Source organism: Equus caballus, chromosome 25 (assembly GCF_041296265.1).
Source record: "Equus caballus isolate H_3958 breed thoroughbred chromosome 25, TB-T2T, whole genome shotgun sequence".
Lineage (NCBI taxonomy): Eukaryota > Metazoa > Chordata > Mammalia > Perissodactyla > Equidae > Equus > Equus caballus.
Window position 1 is genome coordinate 41,494,974 of NC_091708.1, and position 20,957 is coordinate 41,515,930.

General features: G+C 57.9%; 1 protein-coding gene across 4 annotated transcripts in view; it reads left to right on the top strand.

Moving 5' to 3' along the window:
• The window catches only part of ASS1 (argininosuccinate synthase 1), a 53,960-nt gene that overhangs the window by 22,234 nt on the left and 10,769 nt on the right, over nucleotides 1-20,957 (top strand). For all 4 annotated transcript variants that reach the window (XR_011432625.1, XR_011432624.1, XM_023629146.2 and 1 more), the window contains 6 exons: nucleotides 2,497-2,567; nucleotides 3,159-3,189; nucleotides 8,197-8,287; nucleotides 11,118-11,202; nucleotides 11,784-11,848; nucleotides 20,715-20,846. Coding sequence is in view for 2 of the 4 variants with exons in the window: in XM_023629146.2 (XP_023484914.1) it covers nucleotides 2,497-2,567; nucleotides 3,159-3,189; nucleotides 8,197-8,287; nucleotides 11,118-11,202; nucleotides 11,784-11,848; nucleotides 20,715-20,846 (475 nt within the window). In the remaining 2 variants the exon portion in view is untranslated. The remainder of the gene's footprint in view (nucleotides 1-2,496; nucleotides 2,568-3,158; nucleotides 3,190-8,196; nucleotides 8,288-11,117; nucleotides 11,203-11,783; nucleotides 11,849-20,714; nucleotides 20,847-20,957) is intronic.

Here is a 20,957-nt window from a genome sequence, read left to right on the forward strand (position 1 = left end):
TGGCGGGGGGACGCCGCGGGGACCCAGCCCTGCCCCTGCCGCCAGCATCCCATTAAGACCTGGAGCGCTTGAGGAAAGATCTCCTCCACCATCTGTTGTTTTATTATTAAGAGGGGAGTTTACAAGAGCAAGCCCATATGTTGCCAAACAAATTCTCAAATAGCGGAGCTATTAAGGGAACTGGCTTGGCGAGGCTTTTTCCCACTTCGTCTCCTTGATACGGAAGATGAAGCACGTTTCGTCTTTAAGAATAAGGAACCGGAGCCCCCGCCCCGTCTGCATTCCCGCCGCCCTGCGTTTCCGTGAACCGGCGACAAGCTGCTCCTGGCTTTCCCGGCGCCCAGGAGCTTCAGGAGTGTTGTTGTCCCTGCTTCCCAGATTTGGGGAGAAGTTGATTCACTCAGCTTCCATCTCCAATAACCTTTTGAACAGGAAGGTTTGCCCAGGAAGGATGGGCCTGGCCTGGGCCCCTCCGCCGCCCGCCGTCTCTCGGAGGCTGGTGTCGGCGCTGCGTGCCGGGACATCGGCCCTTTCTAGGAGGGAGGCAGGTTTTCTGCACCCAGGAAATGACTAGAATAACTGAGCAGCCACGAGGCTTTGTCCAAAATTCAGAGGCAGGCACGATCGGATTCAGCTGAGACAAAAATCAGTGGGGCTTGAGAATTCTGCTTTCAAGACCTGGAAGTCACCACGGCCGAAAGGTGCCGTAGGAGGCGCGTGAAAACATGAATTCACTTCACTTTCCATCTCCCCCGGAGTCCATCACCCAAGGGAAAAACATTGAGGACCACCCCATCCTTATCTTGCCACCAGAATTAATTTTTTTTTAAAGCCAGCCTACAAGGTCAGGAGCTGGAAAGCAGGGCAGTGTCCTGTCTGCACATTGAAGGTGCTTGAGTTTCCCCTGGGGGCGGGGGGTGGTGGTGGGGGGACGACACATCTCTCTGGTCAGGGACTGTCACTATTTTTGGCGTTTGTGTGCATCTCCCTGCCGAGCAGGGGCTGCCGTCCTGTTCCTCTTCCTTCCTTCCCTCCCCTTCTCCTCTCCTTGCTTGGACGGAGGCCCAGTGGGAAAGACAGAGGCGAGAGTGTTTCCACCCCAGTCCCCAGAACAAGGCTCCAGGGAACCTGTCCGCCGGTTCTCGCTGCCCCCAGCCTGGGGATTCCAGCCCGTCTCACACGGGGCCCTGGTCCCCACACCTGGCCCGCTCTACCTGGAGAGAGCATAGGGCGAGCGTGTGGATTTGACTTTGGGCAACTTTAGGGGGACAAGTGGCTCCCCCAACGTGGAGCAGCCTCTAAAGGAGGTGCTCGCGTTTGCCTGTGTGGTTTAAATTGAAGACTCCACAAATTCTAGAGTAGATGTGAGCTGTTACTTTCAAAACGAGTCTTCTGGTAAAGGTTGGAAAAAACCCAGAGAGTTTTAGCCTAATTTACTTTGAAATAAATAAAGTGGTGATGAAGGAAACACGGCACCTCCCTGGAGGAGGCCTCTAGAAGCTTGCAGTCGTGGGAACTAGAGAAGAGCCCCATCAGGAGAGATGGGGAAGATGCCAGGGGAGGCTCGGACCAAAAGGGGGCCTGGGAGGCAGAGCATCTGATCTCGCTGGCTTAAAGGGACTGGGCTGGGCCACTCGGCTGCCTTCTATGCCCGGTAAGCAGAGGATGGGAAGGCAAAACACAGTGCATGTGCTGGACTCCAACCAGGTGTCAGCCAGGGCAGCACGGGGCCACGAAGGGAGCCAGCCTCCTCTCCAGTCCGAAAGGCTGAGTGAGCTAGGCCTTCAGAGTCCCCAGGAAGCTTTCAGGCCCAGGGTCTCTGTGGGGAGGGGTTTTCTCCTTGAACGATGGATGGATCATTTGGAAGCAAAACGTAATCAGAACCAGTGGGGAGGACAGGCCGTCTTCCCGGGTTGTTCCCTTTCAGGGTTGCAGAGGGATGTGTGTGCTGATGGTGCTAGGCAGGAGGAGACGGGTGGCTTCCAGAAAGTACCGTGAGCTAGAAGCACTCATGGGCGTCTCTCCTTTCCTTGGGTCGACATGAAGCACCCATGTGGGCGCAGACACCTTGGTTGAGATCCGCGGTGGAAGTTCCATCCACTCCAGCCCCCGGTTCATAGGGTCACAGCTGGGACCAGCCGGTGGTGCTGGGAGACCCTCGGAACACTGCCTGCACTCTAAGTGCTTCAGTGGCCCTTGAAGGGTAGACTGAGGATCTTCTGGAAGGAACCTCCAGGGTCAGCATCTGGTCTGTGACATCTCAGACGCGTGATCTGGTAGTTTCCGCAGGGGCACGTCCAGCGCTGCGGCCCTCGCTCCCTCCCCGGTCAGCCTGGGCAAGAGGGAGGAGACCAGGGTGGTCCAGGGGCTTGACTGCACGGGGGCCAGAGTTTGGGGATGTCTGCGACCTTGAAAGAAAACCAAGGCAGCTGGTCCTGACCCTCGCCTCTCCTTCAAGCTGCCTCACGCCTGCCCTGTGTCGCCTCTTGCCTGCAGCAACATGGAATCCCCATCCCGGTCACTCCCAAGAACCCCTGGAGCATGGATGAGAACCTCATGCACATCAGGTAAGACACGGCCCACCTGTCCACCGCTCTGTCCGTCAGTGAGCACCTGCCTGTGCCAGGCTGGGCTATCATTTTAACCTGACGCGCGTGGTCCCTGCCCTCACAGAGCCTGGGGGGGGGGGCCTCGGGGAGGACAGACCACTTCTTCCCCAGCTCATTGCAGCTCTGCTGAGTGCCAGGGCGGGGGTGGGAGGGGTGGAGACAATGGACACCTGGCCTGGGCTGGGCTATCAGGGAAGACATCCCGGAGGAAGTGGCATTTGTGGTTAAAACTGCAAGGATGAAGAGGGATAGGCAGGGTGCAGAAAGAGCATTTAAAGCAGAGGCACAGCATGTGCAAAGGCCACCCAGATGGAGAGCTCCGAGACTGTGCCCCAGAAGACCAAAGGGAGCATCCAGGCTTTTCCATGCAACCTGCAGCTCCTGCAGCCAACTGGGTTGGGCCCAGAATGTTCCAGGCAGGGTTGGCAGCAGTTGCTTTTGCCGAGAGTAAAGGACAGACCGGACTTGTGTTGGGGGTGAGGATGTGCGTGGCGTAGCTGTGTCCCTCTGCCCTCCCCGACTGACCCCGTCTTCCCTCTCCCTCTGCAGCTACGAGGCTGGAATCCTGGAGAACCCCAAGGTAACCCCCCCTTTCCTGCGAGCCACTCTCTTCGGGGATAGCCGCTCCGTGCCGATGCCCTCTGATGTGTTTGTAGCCTAATTTGAAATTTCATGGGGGGCTGGGTGTGGGGCTAGGGCCGGCCCTGCCTGTGTTCCCCGACCCTCTGCACCGGCCCCCCCCTCCGCCAGCCCCTCCACACTGCCTTTTAAGATCCACCCCCCCTTCCCTGGAGCTCGTTTTCTAATTGCCACCGGGATGAATGGGGGAAGGAAATATTTCAGGGCAGCAGAGAGCGAGCGGTTGGGAGACAATAAAGGAGCAATTAGGCAGATGAGGCGCTCGCGGGAGGGCCCAGCCTGTGCCCACCAGCTCTCAGGCCGCGCTGCCGCCAGGGGAGGGGGAGGTGGCACAGATTCGAGCCTCAGGACCCATTTGTCTGATTTGTGCTCCGCGGCCGCCCTGATCCCTGTCGCCAGCCTCCCAGGCTGGCTGGGCTGGGCCTTGCCCCATTTGAAGTTTAGGATTTCTCTCCCTGGGGGGTTTCCCTTTGTATCTGCCCCTGCCCACCGCGGGAGATGGGGGAGGCAGGGTGAAATCTATCCTGGGAAGAGAGAAATCTCTTTGTCCCTGAGGGAATGTGTCTCCGTTCCCTGGCTCAGCCCCATACCCACGCAGGCGGGGCGGCTGGTTTGGGGGTGGGGTGGGCTGCCTGGCTGCCGCTGGGGTAGAAGGGTGCTGGGGTGCACTCGGGCAGCTGGGCCTGGAGATCCAAGAGGGCCAGCTGAAGGGGAGGATGCCTGGGTGGCTTGGGGAAGGTGGGGAGAGCTAGAGCCCTGCCCGGCGGGCGTCCCAGGATGGCTCCCCGACAGGGACCAAGGCTCCTGGTCATCTTGGCCATAATATAATCCTGGGGCCAGGCCCGGGTTAGCGTTCTCCTGGCTTGTGTTCCGTGGCTCTTGGCTGTGAGAGCCCCAGGGCACCAGCTGCTCAGTGAGTCACCCCATCTCAGGAGCTGGCCCTCCGGCCTCTCTGGTTCCCCCACTGCCCACGCCTGCTCCTCCTCCCCGCTCACCCTGCTGGGCCCAACCGTGTCACTCAAGAGAGCCCACACCCGTGCCGCCTGGGGACTGATGGCCCCATGGGGCTGCTGCCTGCTGGCCACAGGTTTTTCCAGTTCATGCTCTGCTGACCCCACGACACTCAGGCCAGCCACCCCTAATTAGCCAGTCAGTCAGCACCAAGGGGGGCGTGAGAGCAGAGTGGCTTCAAGGCAGCATGTCACCCTGGCCTGCTGGGCCCCGGGCATGCTGGGAAGCCACTCCCCACCCCTTCTCAAGCAGCCTGTGGTGCTCACCTCAGGACTGGGGAGCAGAGCCGAGGCCAGAAGGGAAATCACCCCTCACAGTGCTGGGGCGCAGGTCCTGTGTGACCATGGGACGGTGTCCCTGTCTCTCAGGGCTCTTGTCTAATGAGAGCAGTAGATGGATAAGTATGTGCTAAAGAGCATCTTTTTGAGGATTCTGCCGCCATCAAGGTAGGAAGGTTAATGCTCGGGTCCCAGAGATCGGAAACCTAAGTATGATCCCAACTCTGCTTCTATTGCTGTGCAACCTTGGGCAAGTTGCCCAACCTCTCTGAGCCTCCAATTCCTCATGGAGTGGGAAACCCCAGCACTTCCCTCCTGGAGCATCGAAAGCGCTTGGCCTGTCCCTGGCACAGGGCAAGGCCTCAGTCATGGAGCCGGGGGTCCCGCCCTCCCTTCTCAGGCTGGCTAAGATCCTTTTGGGAGCCAGAGGCCACGGTCCTCTCAGGATCCCTCTCATCAGGCAGGAAAAGCTGGGCTTGCTGTGAGTCGAGCGAGGGGAAACATCACCCCTACGAAGAAGTGTGGGGCCGGGCCAAAGAACCCAAAGTCCAGCTTTGCCAGCCTGCCCTGTGGGCTCCCCCAGGCTAAACTCCGGGACCCTCCCTTGCATCTCTGGATCTGTGTGGGTGGAGATGGGTGGTCCTCCCATCACCACCCTTAGATCCCGGGAACAGAGGAAGCAACAGCCAGGGCCCGGGGGTGCTCCCCTCCACCGCGGAGAAATGCTGCGCCCCAGGCAGCCCCGGCCCCCTGGGGAGGAGCTGGGGAGACACAGCTTACGGCCGTGGTGCCCCCTCCCCCTCTCCAAAAAAAGCCGGAGACCTGCCGCGGGGAGGGTTTGCAGGCAGATGGCGGAGCCATTTTCTGCCTCCGTGAGGGCTGATTGAAGGGCAATGAGGCAGCTAATGCGAAGAAAGATAGAAATTTACTTGCTTTAACTTCATACGGCCCACAGTGAAAGAGTTCATTCAGCCGCCGGCCCGCCATGGCTGATGGATGAATAAACCATTCGCAGCATCGATCATGCCTCTACATCATGGTTTAGTTCATGGGCCATTTGCTTCCAATTTCTCCTTCCCGGCCCTGGTTCATGCTTTCTTTCACCCTCGTCCCCCACCCCCCCCCAGTCCCTCTCTCTCTCTCTCTCTCTTTTTTTTTCTTCACTCTCTTCCCCCCCAAACCCCCCCCCCCCAAGATGACATTGGAAGTGAGCCCTCCCGCTGGGGTGGATAAATAGATGGTATTGATACTCAGCAACAAACTATTTGTCATTTGAACTGGGCTTTTAAAGGAGGGAGAGTAAAAAGGCGGGCGGGTGCCACCTTGGAATGCAAAGCAAATGTCACTTGATTTCTATTTAGTTATTTTATTTAATCGGCGCTGTCAGGGTGTCGCAAGCCGCCGACAGCTGCCTCCGACTTCCACGGTGGAGCTGCGGGGCCGCTGTCCTGCGGGGTCTTCCCGCCTCCTCTCTCCTTCCCTGTGCAGACCTTCTGGGGCTCCGTTGAGTGTGACGGGAGGTGACGAGCACCAGATCGAAACCAGATCGGGCACAGCGCAGGTGGACGTGGGAGGGAGGTGGAGCTGGGCCCCCACCTCGGGCCCCCTGGTTTGCGTCCAGCCGGCGCTGGGGGACCAGGGAGGAGCCCCGGGCAGGTGGGGAAGGGGCTTCAGAGATGTGTCGGTCACCTAGAGTCGCAAGCCCCAGTTCCCTCTCCCTGTTGGCTGAGGACGTCCTCGGGTCTGTGCCCGGGGAAGGCAGTGGTTGGCAGGGCCCCACGGGGCCTGGGGAGCGGGCGTTTCTCTGAAACCAGCCCTGATGCCCGCCCCTGTGGCTGGTGATGCTGCCCGTCTCTCATTCCTCATGCTGTTTCCTCATTCCTCGTGCTGTTTCTCAGCCCTCAGGTTACTAAAGTGGCTGGGAAACAGCGGGGGTGATGGAAAGAGCACTGGACAGTGAGTCCAGAGTCTGGGGCTGGCTCCCACAGTGGTGGGGACAGCAGCATGGTTTGGACAAGCTGCTTCTTTGGCCCTGGTTTTCTATCTGGTCCATGGAGGCAGCAGCTGGGGGCCCTTAAGGACCCCACTTTTCCTTGGGTGTTGAGGGTGGTTCTGGGTCCTTGATCCCGCCCCACAAATGGAAGCAGATGAAGGGATGCAGCTGGCCCAAGTCACGCAGCACTTTGGGGGCAGGGGCGGGGCGGGGGGTTGCTGAGCAGTGTTGCTAGAAGGACCGATGGCCGGGTTTGCCCAGGACTAAGGGGTATCTCGGGTTATGGGAACCAGGATGATTGGTCCCCCTAACACGGAGCCAACGGGCAAAGTAACTGCGGGAGAGGGAGCGAGGCTCTTCTGGCAGCCCCACCTCTGCTGGAGGAGCTCTTCTCAGAGGGAGGTGTCACCAGGAGATTCCTAGCTGTCCTTCCCGCCTGCAGGGCAGGGGGCATCTTGCACCTGGCCTTCCGGGCATTTTCTTGGGTGATTTTCACATCCAGTAAAAACATAAAACTGGCCATACACTTAAATTGTAAGATAGTCAAGGGCGGGTATCATTTCCCCCATTTCACAGATGAGGAAACTGAGGCTCAGGGAGGTGGAGCAACTTGCCCAAGGCCTCGCAGCATGAGGGCTTGACTCCTGGCTCTGGGGGTCTTTACCGCCCTCTAAAATCCAACACACATTTGCTGAGGGCCGGGGGCGTGTGGGGGCGGTCCCTGCTGCACAGAACAGGCCCTCGGCCCCAGCCTCTATTTCCTCATCTGTAGATGGGCTAACGGCACTTGACCTTCTTGCCAAACAGAGCTGCTGCAAAGAAGAAGCAGTTGCATATGGAAAGTGATGTGTGAATGTTTGCAGGGCTTTGAAAGCAAAGATTTGAGGGACTGCACGTCCCAGGATGTCAGCAGGTGGACCACACCAGCTGGGCCCCGGATGCCCACAGGACGGACTTGAGCAGTCAGGCCCCTGAGGCCCCGTCCCCACCGTGGCAAGAGTCCAAGCCACAGCCTGTGGGGCGGGGGGGACTGAGCCTCGGGAGGCGGGAGGGAGCCCTGAGAGTCCCAGGCAGCCCACAGCCCCTCCGCCGCTGCGTCAAGACGAGAGGCCCATTTCCCAACACGCCCAGGGAAAAATATACATAAAGGTTGATGTGTTTTCAAATGGGTTTTTGCTCGGCTCCTCTCTTTTCTCCCTGTGAGTATTAACCTCGGGGCCCCCGGGGACGGCTCTGCTCGCCGGAGCACCTGCTGGGGTCACGCGTAGTCATTAGCTTTGCGGTCAGCGCAGAATAAACCCGATTCCCCGCGCCTGCGAGAGCGTGCGCGCCCGCTCCCGGCCAGCCCGCCACCGCCGCAGCCTCGCTCCCCCAAAGTCGCCCTTTTCCTGCCTGACTTGCTCCTCTCCCGCTATTCTACCTCCAGCTGTGGGGGCGTCGAAGAAAAAGATGAGATCAAGTTGAGGGGAAAAATTGTCTGATTTCTGGAGCCCTTTGTTTCCCGGGCCCCTGGCAAGCGAGGCTGTGCCGGCCGGTGGTGCGCGCGGCGACCCATGGTTCTGGAGAGGGGTGCGGCGGGAGGTGGGGCACAGGGTGACCAGGGACTGGTGTGGCACGGCTTGGCTCCGGACACCCCATCCTCCACCCCCTTTCTGTCTTTTGTCAGAACCAAGCACCTCCAGGCCTCTACACAAAGACCCAGGACCCGGCCAAAGCCCCCGACAGCCCTGACGTCCTTGAGATCGAGTTCAAGCAAGGTAGGCGCCCACCTCTGAGGCTCCAGGGCGTGGACTCTGGGGCCTCGGCTCCTTTCCCCTCGCCTGGGAGCCGGCGCACCAGCCCTCTGCATCCCTCTCACCTTCCTGGAAGCCAGAGTTCAGTCTGGGGCTTCCAGGGTCCCCAGCGGTCCCCCGTCCCCAGATGGCGTGACCCATGGAAGCCCCCAGGCTTGAGAGGAAAGCACCCTCAGCTGCCCGTCACACGGGCTCATGGGCACCAGGTCCGGAGTGAGAGGATTCCAGTCCCTAAGCAGCAGCTTTGGGAAAGTCACTCCACTTTCTGGGCCTCAGTTTCCTCATCTGTAAACTGGGGATAAAGGGCACCTGTTGCCTGGCGTTTTCATGGTATCGAGCAAGGTCTGTATGGGAAGCATCTCGCGCTGCATCCCGGCCCCGAGGAGGGACTCGGTAAATGGCAGGTCTTAGAAAGCTGGCCTTGGGGGCCCCCTGCCCCACAGCTAAAGCCTCAGCGAGTCCCACATTAGCTGTTGGGTGTTTTACCCACCCCTCCACCCCAAGTTCAAAGCTGCTGCCGCTCTTGCTCCCTTGGCAGTGGGTGGGTGTCCTGATTGCCTCATATTCACTGCTGTCAACAAGAAGCATTTGCCGGCCTGGCCTTTGTGCCCAGCCTCCAGCCTGGCACCAGGGCCATCTCTTATCCTGGAAGATAGAGAGGAAGATAAGGCATGCCTGGTAATGGGAAGAGAGGGACCAGGCTCAGAGTGAGGGCTCGGGGTGTCCAAGAAGAGGACCTTTCCAGGAGGCTGCAGAAATCAGGGGGAGCTTCCTGGAGGAGGTGCTACTGGCAGGAGCTGGAGGAAGTGAGAGGGGGCCGTGAGGGCATCCCAAGCCCAGGCAAGGAGGCTGGGCTATCCGTCCAGAAGGTGGCTGCCTGGGCTGAAGAAGGGAGCAGAGAGAGGGGTCTCGGAAGCTTGGCTTTTCCCAAGGCACCTTGGAGACCGAGGCTCAGGGACGGGGAGGCAGGGCTTCAGATCCCTGCTCACTCGTGCCAGTGTGACCTTGACAGCCATCTTCATCCCTCTGGGCCTGAGGCTCACTCGCCTATAAAATGAACCACAGAAATGATGCTCATGGCCGCCTAGGATGGTCCGTGGAATGAGGTTGTGAGAAACAGAGGTTGTTAGTGCTTTAAGAAGCTACCTTCTCCTGGCCTTTCCCAAGAGCCTGGCCACAGGCATCTTCACTGCGCGCCCCCATCTGTTCAAACCCTTGAATTTCACACCACTGGGAAACCAGAGGGCCTGTGGTCCGAGGCCTCAACAGCCAGCTGGGGCTCCAAGTGCCCATTCTGTTGACCCAGGCCCATTTCATCGGGGGGCCTCTTTGGGCATAATCTCTGAGAAGATGGTGGGACCCCTCCAGTAGGTCCCCCAGGAGCCCTGGTGAGGGTGGGAGGCAATCAGGAGGCAGCAGAGGGTCCCGGACACAAGGCTCTGGCAGCCTTTCCTCCAGCAACAGGGCAGCCGAGGAGAAGAAACGTGATCCATTTTAATGATCTGGACACTGTCTGGAAAAAAAGAAAATAGACAGGAGGAACCCTCCCCCGGCCACTCCCATTCACCCTCTAGTTAATTTATTTGAAGTTTTAATCTAATTATTAACTATTTTAAAGGCTAAGAGGCTTTCTCCGGCGGCAGCACCAACAATGTCGGCTCCTCTCTGGGGCAGGCCCCGTCCACAGCAAAGGCGATAATAGGACCGGGGAGGGAGAGAAAGGCAGAGGGGAGAGGCGGGGGGTGGCGAGAGGGGCTTAAGGTTCATTATTGGGCAGACTTACATTTAATAGCAATTTACAACCAAGTTATAAAACCCCTGGAAATGGGGGTTAAGAATGGCGGGGCTGACAGCGCCTTGAGTGAAGCCCCTCCAAGCGGCGCCTGGCTAATAAAGACTCGAAAGCCGCTATTGAGCACTGATTGGCACCCGATCGCTGGCGACATGGTAATGAGCTAGGCAGATGGGTGGGGGATTAGCCGCCAACTTTGAACAGCTTTTCTTTGTCACTGTTACAGCTCTCTTGTTAGCCCCCTAATACATTTATTGCTCATTTCACACCGCTCCAGAAAGTGCCCCTTGCTATTCAAAGTCAACCCCGAACCCACCCACTGCCCCCCCCCACCGCCCGCTACCACCCCCCTCGACTCGGCCCTTCCGTCCACAAGCAGTGGCCACCTCCCTCCTGCCCTCCCGCCACTCCGGACCCAGCTTCTCGGCATTCACGGACGCCTGGGCCACCTCGCCTGCTGGAGCAGGCACCGTTTCACCCCCGTCAATCAGATGGCTGCGTGCGGGTCTGGGGTGCAGGGTCGGGGGCGCAGGGGTCCGCCTGACAGACGTGGCAGGGGGCTGTGAATGTGTGTGTGTGTGTGTGTGTGTGTGAGTGTGTGCATGTGTGTGAGCTCAGCCGCACCTCGGCCAGGCGGCCCCCGGGTAACTGGTGGGACAGAAGGTGCTCCCGGCGTAAGACAATGGTGGAGCGTGAAATTCAATTAGTTCAGGGCCTGGTTCCAATTTCACAGCCCCTAAATGCAAAAGGGGCAAAGAGAATGGGAAGGGTGGGGGAGAGCGTTTTTATTGCATTTTGCCTTTCATTCTGGGGGGCGTTCTCGCCCTCCTCTCCCCCCGGCAGGCCTCAACCTGCACAGGGCTTTTCAAGGAGTCATTTGGAGTCCATATCTGTCACATCCATTTAAGGCGTGGCGGGTGGAGGGAGAGGGCGGGGTGGCAGGCACAGGCTCCTCCGCTGAGCTCCGGCCCGCAGGCCCACTGCCCTCTCCTCCCGCCCTAGGTGTCCCTGTGAAGGTGACCAACGTCAAGGATGGCACCACCCACCGCACATCCTTGGAGCTCTTCATGTACCTGAACGAAGTTGCGTGAGTGCCTCCTGGGAAACCGCCGTGTCGGGCAAGCACTGGCCCAAGCCATTGTGGCTGGTGGGCACAGCCCAAGGCGTAGGGGCCAAGGAGGAGCAGCCTGGGCACAGCCCCACAGGCAGGGGGTCTCCTGATTTGGTGGGAGAGTCCCTGTGGCCCTCAGCCTTGGAAGATAACAACCCCAAGGGGTCTGCGGCCCCGAGGGTGGTCCAGCTAGAGCTTCCAATCCAACCCCTCAGCTGGACCCAAGACCAGGGTAGAAGGAAGGATGAGCAGTGGTTAGGGCTGGTGCCACACGAGGCCCCAGGACAGAGGTAACAAGTTGCAAATTGAACTCACTCTGTGACCCAGCAATCCCTCCCCTCTCTGGGCCTCAGTTTCCCCAGCTGTACAATGGGCAATTGGCCCAGGTGGCCTGGCTCAGATGTCTGAGGCTTGGATCCTGAGACAGTGCCCAACGCCCTGCATGTGGCTGTGGTGGGCACAGGCCAGCTATGCCCGAGCTGCAGCTGCTGGCAGGTGGCATTCGGCTCGAAGCCTTGTGGCAGCAGCTGGCTCCCAACACCCCGTTCTCCCCACAGGGGCAGGCACGGCGTGGGCCGCATCGACATCGTGGAGAACCGTTTCATCGGGATGAAGTCCCGAGGTGAGTCTGCTCACCACCCTTGGGGGTGTTCCTCGACTCCCAGAGACCCCAGGGACCCCTGAGATCCCTGTCCCGTTCGGGTGATGCTGCTCCATGCTACTGGGTGACTTTGTGCAAGACCCTTCTCCCCACCAGACTCAGTTTCCCCCTGCGAAGTGGGGCCTTTGGCCACTGACTTCTGAGGGTCTTATGAGAAGAACGTCTCACGAGCAGACAGGAGCCTGGGGTGCAGGAGAGGCTCAGAGGAGAGCAGAGGCTGGGGCCAGGCCGGGAGGTCCTCTCTGGGCCCCCGACGGGTTGGCCAGGTTTGGGGCGGACCATGCAGGGCCGATTTCGTGGTCATGAGGTCTGCACTGAGGGGGCCGGCCGGCCAGGCAGGGCAGGAATCCTGCCAGGGGTGGGCACTGGGAGCCACCGGGGCCGAGGGCCTGTCCCGGGATCAGGGTGGCCCGGAGGGACTTTCTCCAGGGATGGGCAGGGCTCTGTCCTGGTGGGGAGTGGCTGCCACCGTGGCTGGCCTCTTGGCTGCCCGGCCATCTCTGCCTCTGGCTGGGCTGGAAGGGAGGAGAGGTGGGTCCCCAGGCAGGTGCCTCTGTCTTCTCTTTGTAACCAGAGCCCAGGATTCCCGTTGTCAGTCACTCCCTGAGTCACCTCGACCACACCGTCCCCTTCGGGACTCAGTTTCCCCACCCGAGGGGATCTCATGTGCCTGCACCTCCAGGATAAAGCAGTGCTGGTCTGTCTGTGACAAAGGAATGTTCTTCGGAGCTCTCAGAGGGAGGGGGCAGGCTTTCAGCAGTTAGAGCTCCTGAGTTGGGCACCTGAATTTTTGAGTACTGGTGGTGGCATTGGGGCCCCTGTTTTGGGCTGATGTTCAAGTCACTTTGCTTGGCGTCAATTTAAAAACATAACACGAACACATAGAACCAGGCCGAGGTCAGGCCCTGTGTCCTCAGGACGTCTTTACTGAGACTCAAAAATCCAGAGAGCAGATCTCGGCTGTCACAGGGGGTGCTGGTCTGGGAGGCGGGATGCCGGGTTCTCATCCCAGGGTTGCCCTGCCTTGCCCAATGAGCCTGGGCTTGTGATCTCTGGGCCTCAGTTTCCCCAAGTGTAGGGTAGGCATAGCGTGGGATCGGATCACTCCGGCTCTGCCCTGTTGGGATTTATCTCCGGCCGCATGGGGAGGAAGAGGGAAGCCTCTTTCGTGTGGTTATTTTCCCCGCGACACAGCTATTATCTGAGAGACAACCTAATTGAAACCCTCTCGAGAACGCTCTTACCCATCAGCTGCTCCCTCTGTCGTGCTCACCTTTGTCTCTCACCTGTGTTAACATCTGCTTAAATGCCCCTTTGTCTGTCTGCCCTTGGAGGCCAGCACAATGTAAGTCGTCCCTGGCAGACGCAGGAGGGATCTTGGGGAACCAGAGACTAGCGCCCTCATTTTGCAGATGGGGACACCAAGGCTCAAAGTCACAGGCTCATCAGTGGCAGGACCAGGACCGACACGCAGACCCAGGGAGGCATGGAGTGGAGGGCTGAGAGCTTGAACCCTGGAGGGGGGAGTCCAGGTTGTAGCCTGTTTGTAGCACTGGGCACTGGCGCAGCAGAGGTGCTCCGTGAATGGGGGGCCCCAGGAGGACATGGAAAGGGCAAAGGCAGCCTCTGCCCTCTGGGAGCTGTTGACGTGGCTCAGAGGTGTCCACTACTGCCGTGCCCTTCCCGTGTCTGTGGTAGGCATCACTAATTGATTATGGATGTGTCTCGGTGCTATAGAGCAGTCACTACCAATCGATCAGGATTGTCACTTGTGCTGACAATGAATTGCGTTCCCTGATTGGGAAGATAAGGCCTGGCCTGAGGTCACCCTGTGAAATGGCATCGTGCTGGGTGGGGACGGCAAGGTTGAACTGAAGGAGGTACTGATACAGGCTTGGACTGGGGCTATTCTGGAAAGACATCCTGGAGGAGGGGGCAGGAGAAGAGGCGTCAACTAGCAGAATGCAGAATAGAGAGGGTGGAGCTGGGGCCTTCCAGGGCCTGGGAGAGAAGGGGGGCACCCCAGGTGGCTGGTTGGGTGGTAGGTTGGGTCTGATGGGGGCCGAGCCCCTGGAGACCTGGAGGAGGCACATTTAGGAGCTGGGGTAGAGGCTCCAGGCCTTGGTGCCATATTTGAGTCCCCTTTGGCTCTGTCCCCCTTGGGGAAGCAACTTAGCCTCTCCTGCCTCAACTTCTTCATCTGTGAAATGGGTTGTGCGGGTCAAATACAGCGAGCTCTTGACCCATAGTAGGCGCTGTGCCTGGATGCTAGACTCTCCCTTTTCCCCAGAACTGGAGGTGTCCTCACCGCTGGAGAGCAGGGCCTTGAGGCTAGCGGTCAGCTCCCCCTCCCCCAGGAAAAGCTTCCTAGAATGCAGCCTTCTCTCTGCCTGGGTTCTATGTGTGCCTGTGGGGGGCTGTCCCCCAAAGGCATAGTGTTTGGTCTGAGAGTCGTACAGTCTTTCAGGGAGACAATCAGGATTCTGACTCCAAGAACTTGCTGTGTGACCTTAGGCAAGTTGCTTTCCCTCTCTGCACCTCCAGCTGTCAAAGGTGGGACAGACTAGGTGATCTCGCCGTCTCCCTCTGGAAGTTCTAACTTGCCTATTTTCTTGGGTTTGGGGGTGAGAACAGAAAGTTGCTTGGAGGTTTTAGGGTGATATCTTGTTTTCATTTCTCTACTCCCAGTAATTTGTTGTGAGAAAGAAAGCGGGGGTGATAAATGAGGGCCTCGTGGATTCCCCCACGACGAGGTTTTTATTAAGTCTGCAGTAGTGGGAGAAGCTGCTAATTGTCAATTATATTGAGGGCAGAGCAGGACGACGCTATTGTCTCTGTCTCGCTGTACAAGGGGAAAATGTCATTTGTATTGATTTTACAAAGCTCGTAATTGAAATTCGTTAAGGGCTTGTTTTTTTTTCAGGGGACAGGGGTAGATGGGTGGGGAGTCTGGCAGTGTTAGGCCCTGGGTTTGGGGTGGCCCGGTCAGCAGCGCCAGGGGCCATGGGGTCAGGGGGCAGGGGGCTGGGAAGCTGCAGATGGAGTAGCTTTCTCGTATTGTGGCTGTTCACATCGTCATTACCACATTATCTTTTTAACTCTGGAGGGGGGCTAATTAAGTGAAGTAAATGAAATCAGTGGGGAGGAGGAAGGGGGGCAGGCAGGCAGGAGGGGAGCCGGGAAGGAGCCAGTGCACGTCCTTCTGCTCACCTTCTCTCCTCCAGCCCTTCCTCTCCGGCTCTCACCCCTGCCCGGCCTCCTCCCCCGCCCCTCCTCCTCCTCCTCCTCCTCCTCCTCCTCCCCCCCCTCCCCCTCCCCCCTCCCTCCTCCTTCTCCTCCTCCTCCTCCTTTCTCTCCTTCCTCTTCCCTCCACCCTTCCATCTCTCTCCCACTCTCCCCTTCACATTGGCTTCCTCCTACTCCTCCGCTTTCTGGCTGAGAAGGAACAAGGGCTGCCCACCCACTTCCTGACTGAACCCGCCCACCTGTCCAGGCCTCCCGAGGGGGGGGGGGGGGGGAGGGGGGGAGGAGGTGACGGCTCAGATGGAATGTTCCAGATGGAAAGTGGAGGGAGATCTGTGAAGCAAAGGCATGAGCTCTCCAAGAGGCCTACCCTGATTCCCAGGGTGGGGCCTGCAGGGCACCAGGAACATAGAGGATGGTTAGAGACCCACCAAGACTTACCTCCCTGTCACCATGGCAACTGCCTCTGTCTTTGGCCCTGGTACCTAAAAGGGGAGCCTTTGGGCTCCAGCCGACCTCCTTTCCCCTACCCTCCATCTGGATACTTCCTTCCCAAAGGACTGGAGCCTCTGGTCCAGGTGCCCTGACCCCCACTTCCACCCCCCACCCCCCGGCTAAGTTGGTAGAGCACACCCAGTTATGCCAAATCGCTCAATCCGGGCTGACCCGGGAGCCTCAGGAACAGATGAGAACGGAAGCAGCAGCAGCTGTTTGGGTCCCCACCTCTTCCCCCTTGGTCCACTCTCCCCACCCCCGACCCACAGCTCCTCGCTCTGCCCCCTCCTCCTCGGCAGTAATTACGGTGTGATGGAAGCCGCTCCGCAGAGAACTGCTGACACCTCTGTCTTTTTCCTGTAAACACGGGGAGATGAAAATAGACACTTGGAGCCGCTGTGCGTGTCATTCCGAAGATGTCTGTTGTCTCCTCCACGGCAACACGGAGACTCAGCTGTCATTTCCTCCTTCTTTTTGCGCAGTGGTTTGTATGCCGACTGTCAAAAGCCCGAAATCCATGGTCTTTTAGCATCAGGTTTCTGTCACTGGTTTTTTTAAAAGTCATTTTTTTTCCAGAAGAAATACACAGAAATCATCTGTACCCACCTACCCCCGTGGAGAGGAGAGGGAGGATCTTTAGGATACAGACACACACACACACACACACACACACACACACACATACACGACAGCAGCAACCTGAAAACAAGCTCTCTGATGAGTCACAATTAACTTTAACACCTCCTAAGAGAAGGAGCAGGGGCATTCATTGTGCTGGTGTGCTGCGCGGCTGTGCCCTGCTTCGTGCCATGACTCTTCCCACGGCTGGCGTGGAGGGCCGACGGCCGCGCAGCCGGGTCTCAGGGCTCAGGAGGGGCAGCTCGGCCCACTGGCACTCTTGGCTCTTTTCCGGGGAAACGGCTGTGACGGGCCAGCAGCTGGGGGCTTTGGGCAAGTCATCCTCCTCCTTGCTGGAAAACAGAGATGTCCTCCCCGCGCCCTGCACACCACCAGTGTCGCCCCCTCTCTGGACTTTTGGGAGGTGGTACTGGGGCTTTGGCTATAGTTTGTCTGGAGACAAAACCCTCACTATGCATGCCACGCCAGGGAGCCGGTGTGTCTGGGGACTCACCTTCAGGCAGGGCTCAGTGGAAGTTAGAAGGAAGAGCAACAGACACTTGTAACCTTCTCTGTTTTCCAGACAAGTGCCTGGGGCTCAGAGAGTGGGCTGAGGCTGGCCAAGGTCACACAGCAAAGCTGAGCTGGGCACTCTCTGTAAAAGTGTAAGTTGCGTAAAACTTCTGGTCCCTAGGCCCAGCCCTGCAAATAGAGCTTGCACCATGCCCGCAGCTGGCCCTGCTGAGGACAGGAAAGCAAGGAGGCCGCCAGGTTCTGTGGGAGTTAAAAATGAGGAAGGCTCCTGTTATTGGCCTGCCCGGGGTGGCGCTGTTGTGACTATCGTGCCAACAGAAGGACGGGCTTTGAAAGTTTCTGGATTTTTCCAAAATGCAGCAAAACTAATAATTAAAAGGCCCGTTTCCAATCCAAAAAATAGTGAGTTCCATGGACTGGCCTGGTGGCATAATGGGTGGGTTCACATGCTCCACTTCGGTGGCCTGGGGGGTTATGGGTTCAGGCACAGACCTACACACTGCTCATCAAGCCACACTGTGGCAGGCATCCCACATAAAATAGAGGAAGACTGGCACAGATGTTAGCTCAGCAACAATCTTCCTCAAGCAAAAAGAGGGAGATTGGCAATAGATGTTAGCTCCGGGCCAATCTGCCTCACCAAAAAAAAAAAAAAATTTGAGTTCCTAGTATGAGCCAGGATGAGAAGACCAATATGCCTTTGTCGGTATCCTGCTTTAGGTGGCTCTTAGGGAATTACTTTATTCTTGGTGATAAAGTTTCTAGGATAATTGGAAACTTGCCCCTTTAACTTTCTGGTTATTTCTGCCATTTTGGCGCAGATATTTTCAGGCGTCAGCACAGGTCTGTCTTTGTAATCAGACTGCTGAACCATCGCGGCTTTCTCCATGGTCTGGGGCCATTGGGAGACACTTGTTTGTGGCACCACGTGCCCCTCCCTGAGTGACCCGGCTCCCGGGCTGAGTTCTCCTATCTGCTCCTCGTGGGTTTTCGATGTGCCTCGTTCTCGTGCTGTCAGCAGTGGCTCTCCTCCGCCGTCCATCTGTCTCCACCTCTGTCAGTCTTTCTGCCCGACTCTGGTCTGTGGCTCCGAGCCACTCTGCAGAAACGGATGACAGAGCCCGTCGAGCTGTATTTACAAGAGTAGCGATGAGACCACTGAGGGCCTGAGGAAGTCCCCAGGGAGGCCAGGGCTTGGGCCTGCTGCATAAATTTGGGACTTTGGTGTTTTCCTGCGAGGGAGGCCATTCCCCCGACAAAAGGTCACAGCCGGATCAGGACAGCAGAGTTTGCCCGAGAGCTGTGGCCGCACAAGTGACACGGGAAACGCTCTTCGGTGGCACGTTGTAATCATATCAGCACCTGGTCTCTGGATGGAGCTTGACACACGTCCCCCGAGACCAGGATATCAGGGTTTGCCAGTGGAGACACCCCCAGAGAGGCTCTTTTCTGCTTGGGAACCCCTCGGAGCCCCAGTGGGAACCCAGGCTTTCCTCCTCGGCCACAGCACCTCAGACTGGCATGTTCCCCTCCATGCTCTGGTGAGCACTGGGTCACTTTGCCAGAGGCCCTGAGAGGCATCCTGGAACAGAGACGGGAGATCCAGAGGCTGGCTCAGCTCACTCTGGGCAAGTCACTTCCCTCCTGGTCTCAGTCTTCCCATCTGTCAGATTGGTGTGTTGGACCAGCTCAGCATTAAGGACTTCTTGGTGGAGCCCAGGGTTTGCTGAGGGGCCTCTGCTCCACCAGCAGGGCCTGGCCTGCCTGTCTATATGCTGGGCTTCTGCTTGAGACTGTGTTTGAATAATGGGTTTGCAGCTAAAAGTTAGGAGGACACGAGAACATGGCACCCGGTGATCCTAAAGGGCCTTTCCTTCGAGCTCTGACATTTCTGTGACTCCCAGACATAAAGATCAAAGACTAGACAAGCTCTCAGAAGAGGAAATTTCCGGCTGGTCATATCAGACTCAGCCTTGCCCACGTCCCCTTTGGACTCCAGATTCGAAAACAATCTCCTTTCCGGTTTCTGGAGTTTTTTGAAAGCATTTTTTTAAATTGCAGTAAAATATATATGACACAGCATTTAGCACTTTGACCATTTTTAAATGCACAGTCTTGTGGCATTGAGTGTGTTCACATTGTTGTGAACCTCGCCACCGTCCGTCCACAGAGCTTTTTTGTCTTCCCAGACTGAAGCTCTGCACCCATTAAATACGGACTCCCACATCCTCCTCCCGCCCCTGGTAACCCCGTGCCACTTTCTGTCTCTGAGAATTTGGCTACTCAGGGGCTGGCCCGGTGGCACAGCAGTTAAGTGTGCATGTTCCACTTTGGCGGCCTGGGGTTCACAGGTTCGGATCCCGGGTGCGGCCATGGCACTGCTCAGAAGGCCAGGCTGTGGCAGGCATCCCACATATAAAGCAGAGGAAGATGGGCACGGATGTTAGCTCAGGGCCAGTCTTCCTCAGCAAAAAGAGGAGGATTGGCAGCAGTTAGCTCAGAGCTAATCTTCCTCAAAAAAAAAAAAGAATTTGACTATTCCTGGGACCTCATATCAGTGGAATTACGCAGTAATTGTCCTTTTATGTCTGGCTTATTTCACTTAGCATGACATTCTCCAGGTTCATGCATGTTGTAGCAGGTGTCAGAATCCCCTTCCTTTTTAAGGGCGAATGATGTTCCACCGTGTGTATACAGCACATTCTGTTTATCCGTCATCTGCTGACGGGCGTCTTGGTTGCTGCCAGCTTTTGGCTGTGGTGCATGGTGCTGCCGTGACCGTGTGTGTGCCGATCCTCTCTGTCCCACACAGCGGCCAGTGTGGGAAGATGATGGCAGGAGCCTTCAGGATAACTGGCACCTGGCCCCTCTGCCGCTGTAAGGTTATGTGGTGGAAAGAAAGGCACCTCTCAGGGTGGCACTGTGGGGATGGGGCCGTTATGGCCTCTCCTCCATCGGGACAGCAGGTGCGGGGCAGGTGTGCACATGGTCAGCTCTGTGAGCACCCCTGCACTTTGTTCGAGAGGCCGCGCTGCTGGGGCAGGAGGGAGTCTGGCCGTGTGCCCATGGGCAGTCCTGCTGCTTGGTGCCTCGGGGTCCTCAGATCTAGCGTGGCGCTGCTGGTCGGACCTTCCTCCCGGGACCACACTCAGCGCGGGGCCAGGTGCCTCTGAGTCACTTCAGAGACCATCTGATCCAAGCAGGTTGTCTGGCAAAGGGAGGGACTGGGCCTGAGGTCCGAGGAGGGGGCTTGAGCGAGACCGTCTTCCCACCACCTTCACCCCGTCACCAGCTGACCCACAGGGGAGTGAGCGACGACACCGGTCAGGGACTCGGGGGCCTAGATTCAGCTTCCAGCTCCCCCTCGGGTGTGTCCTTTCTCCTCCTGGGCTCAGTTTCCCCATCTGTAGAGTGGAGTTAGCCCAGGCGATTGCAAGCCCTCCACCACCTCACCCATCAGGGTTTATCTGCAGAGATGTGGCTGCAGGGGAGCTGCTGGCTGAAGACGGCGTGTGTGTGCACGGCCATCCCCGCCCCCCGGCTCCCCAGTGGAAGGCAGGAAGGGATATTTGGGGCCCTGGGCTCCACCGTAGTTGGTTTAATTACAGGTTTTCAGGCGCGGGCCGGTGGGCATGCGTTGGGGAGGAGGGGGGAGCGGCTCCGAAACCCTGTCATTTTCCAGCGTCTCAGGGCCTCTTCAAAGGGGGGCATCTAGACATTTTCTCCACAAGCCCCAGAGTGGACTGTCGTGGCCCCAGCATGAACATAATGACAGATGCGTTTTGCTGCAAGCTGGGAGTGAATGGGTCCGACCGGCTTGTCTCCTGTCAGACGAGTCATTATTTTTTTTTTTTTTTTTTTGTCATTTGCTGACAGTTTGGGTTTCATGCGTTTCTCTCTTTTTTCTCCTTTTCCCCCTGCCTGGAAAAATGGCTAGGTATCTACGAGACCCCAGCGGGGACGATCCTTTACCACGCTCATTTAGACATCGAGGCCTTCACCATGGATCGGGAAGTGCGCAAAATCAAACAAGGCCTGGGCTTGAAATTCGCGGAGCTGGTATACACGGGTGCGTAGAATCTGCCACCGCCCCTCTGTCCTCCCTAACCGCCCGGTGCCCTCCTTGGGCCCGCCCTGCCCACTGCCATCCTCAAGGGAGAGCCCAAAAGATGCAGGTTGA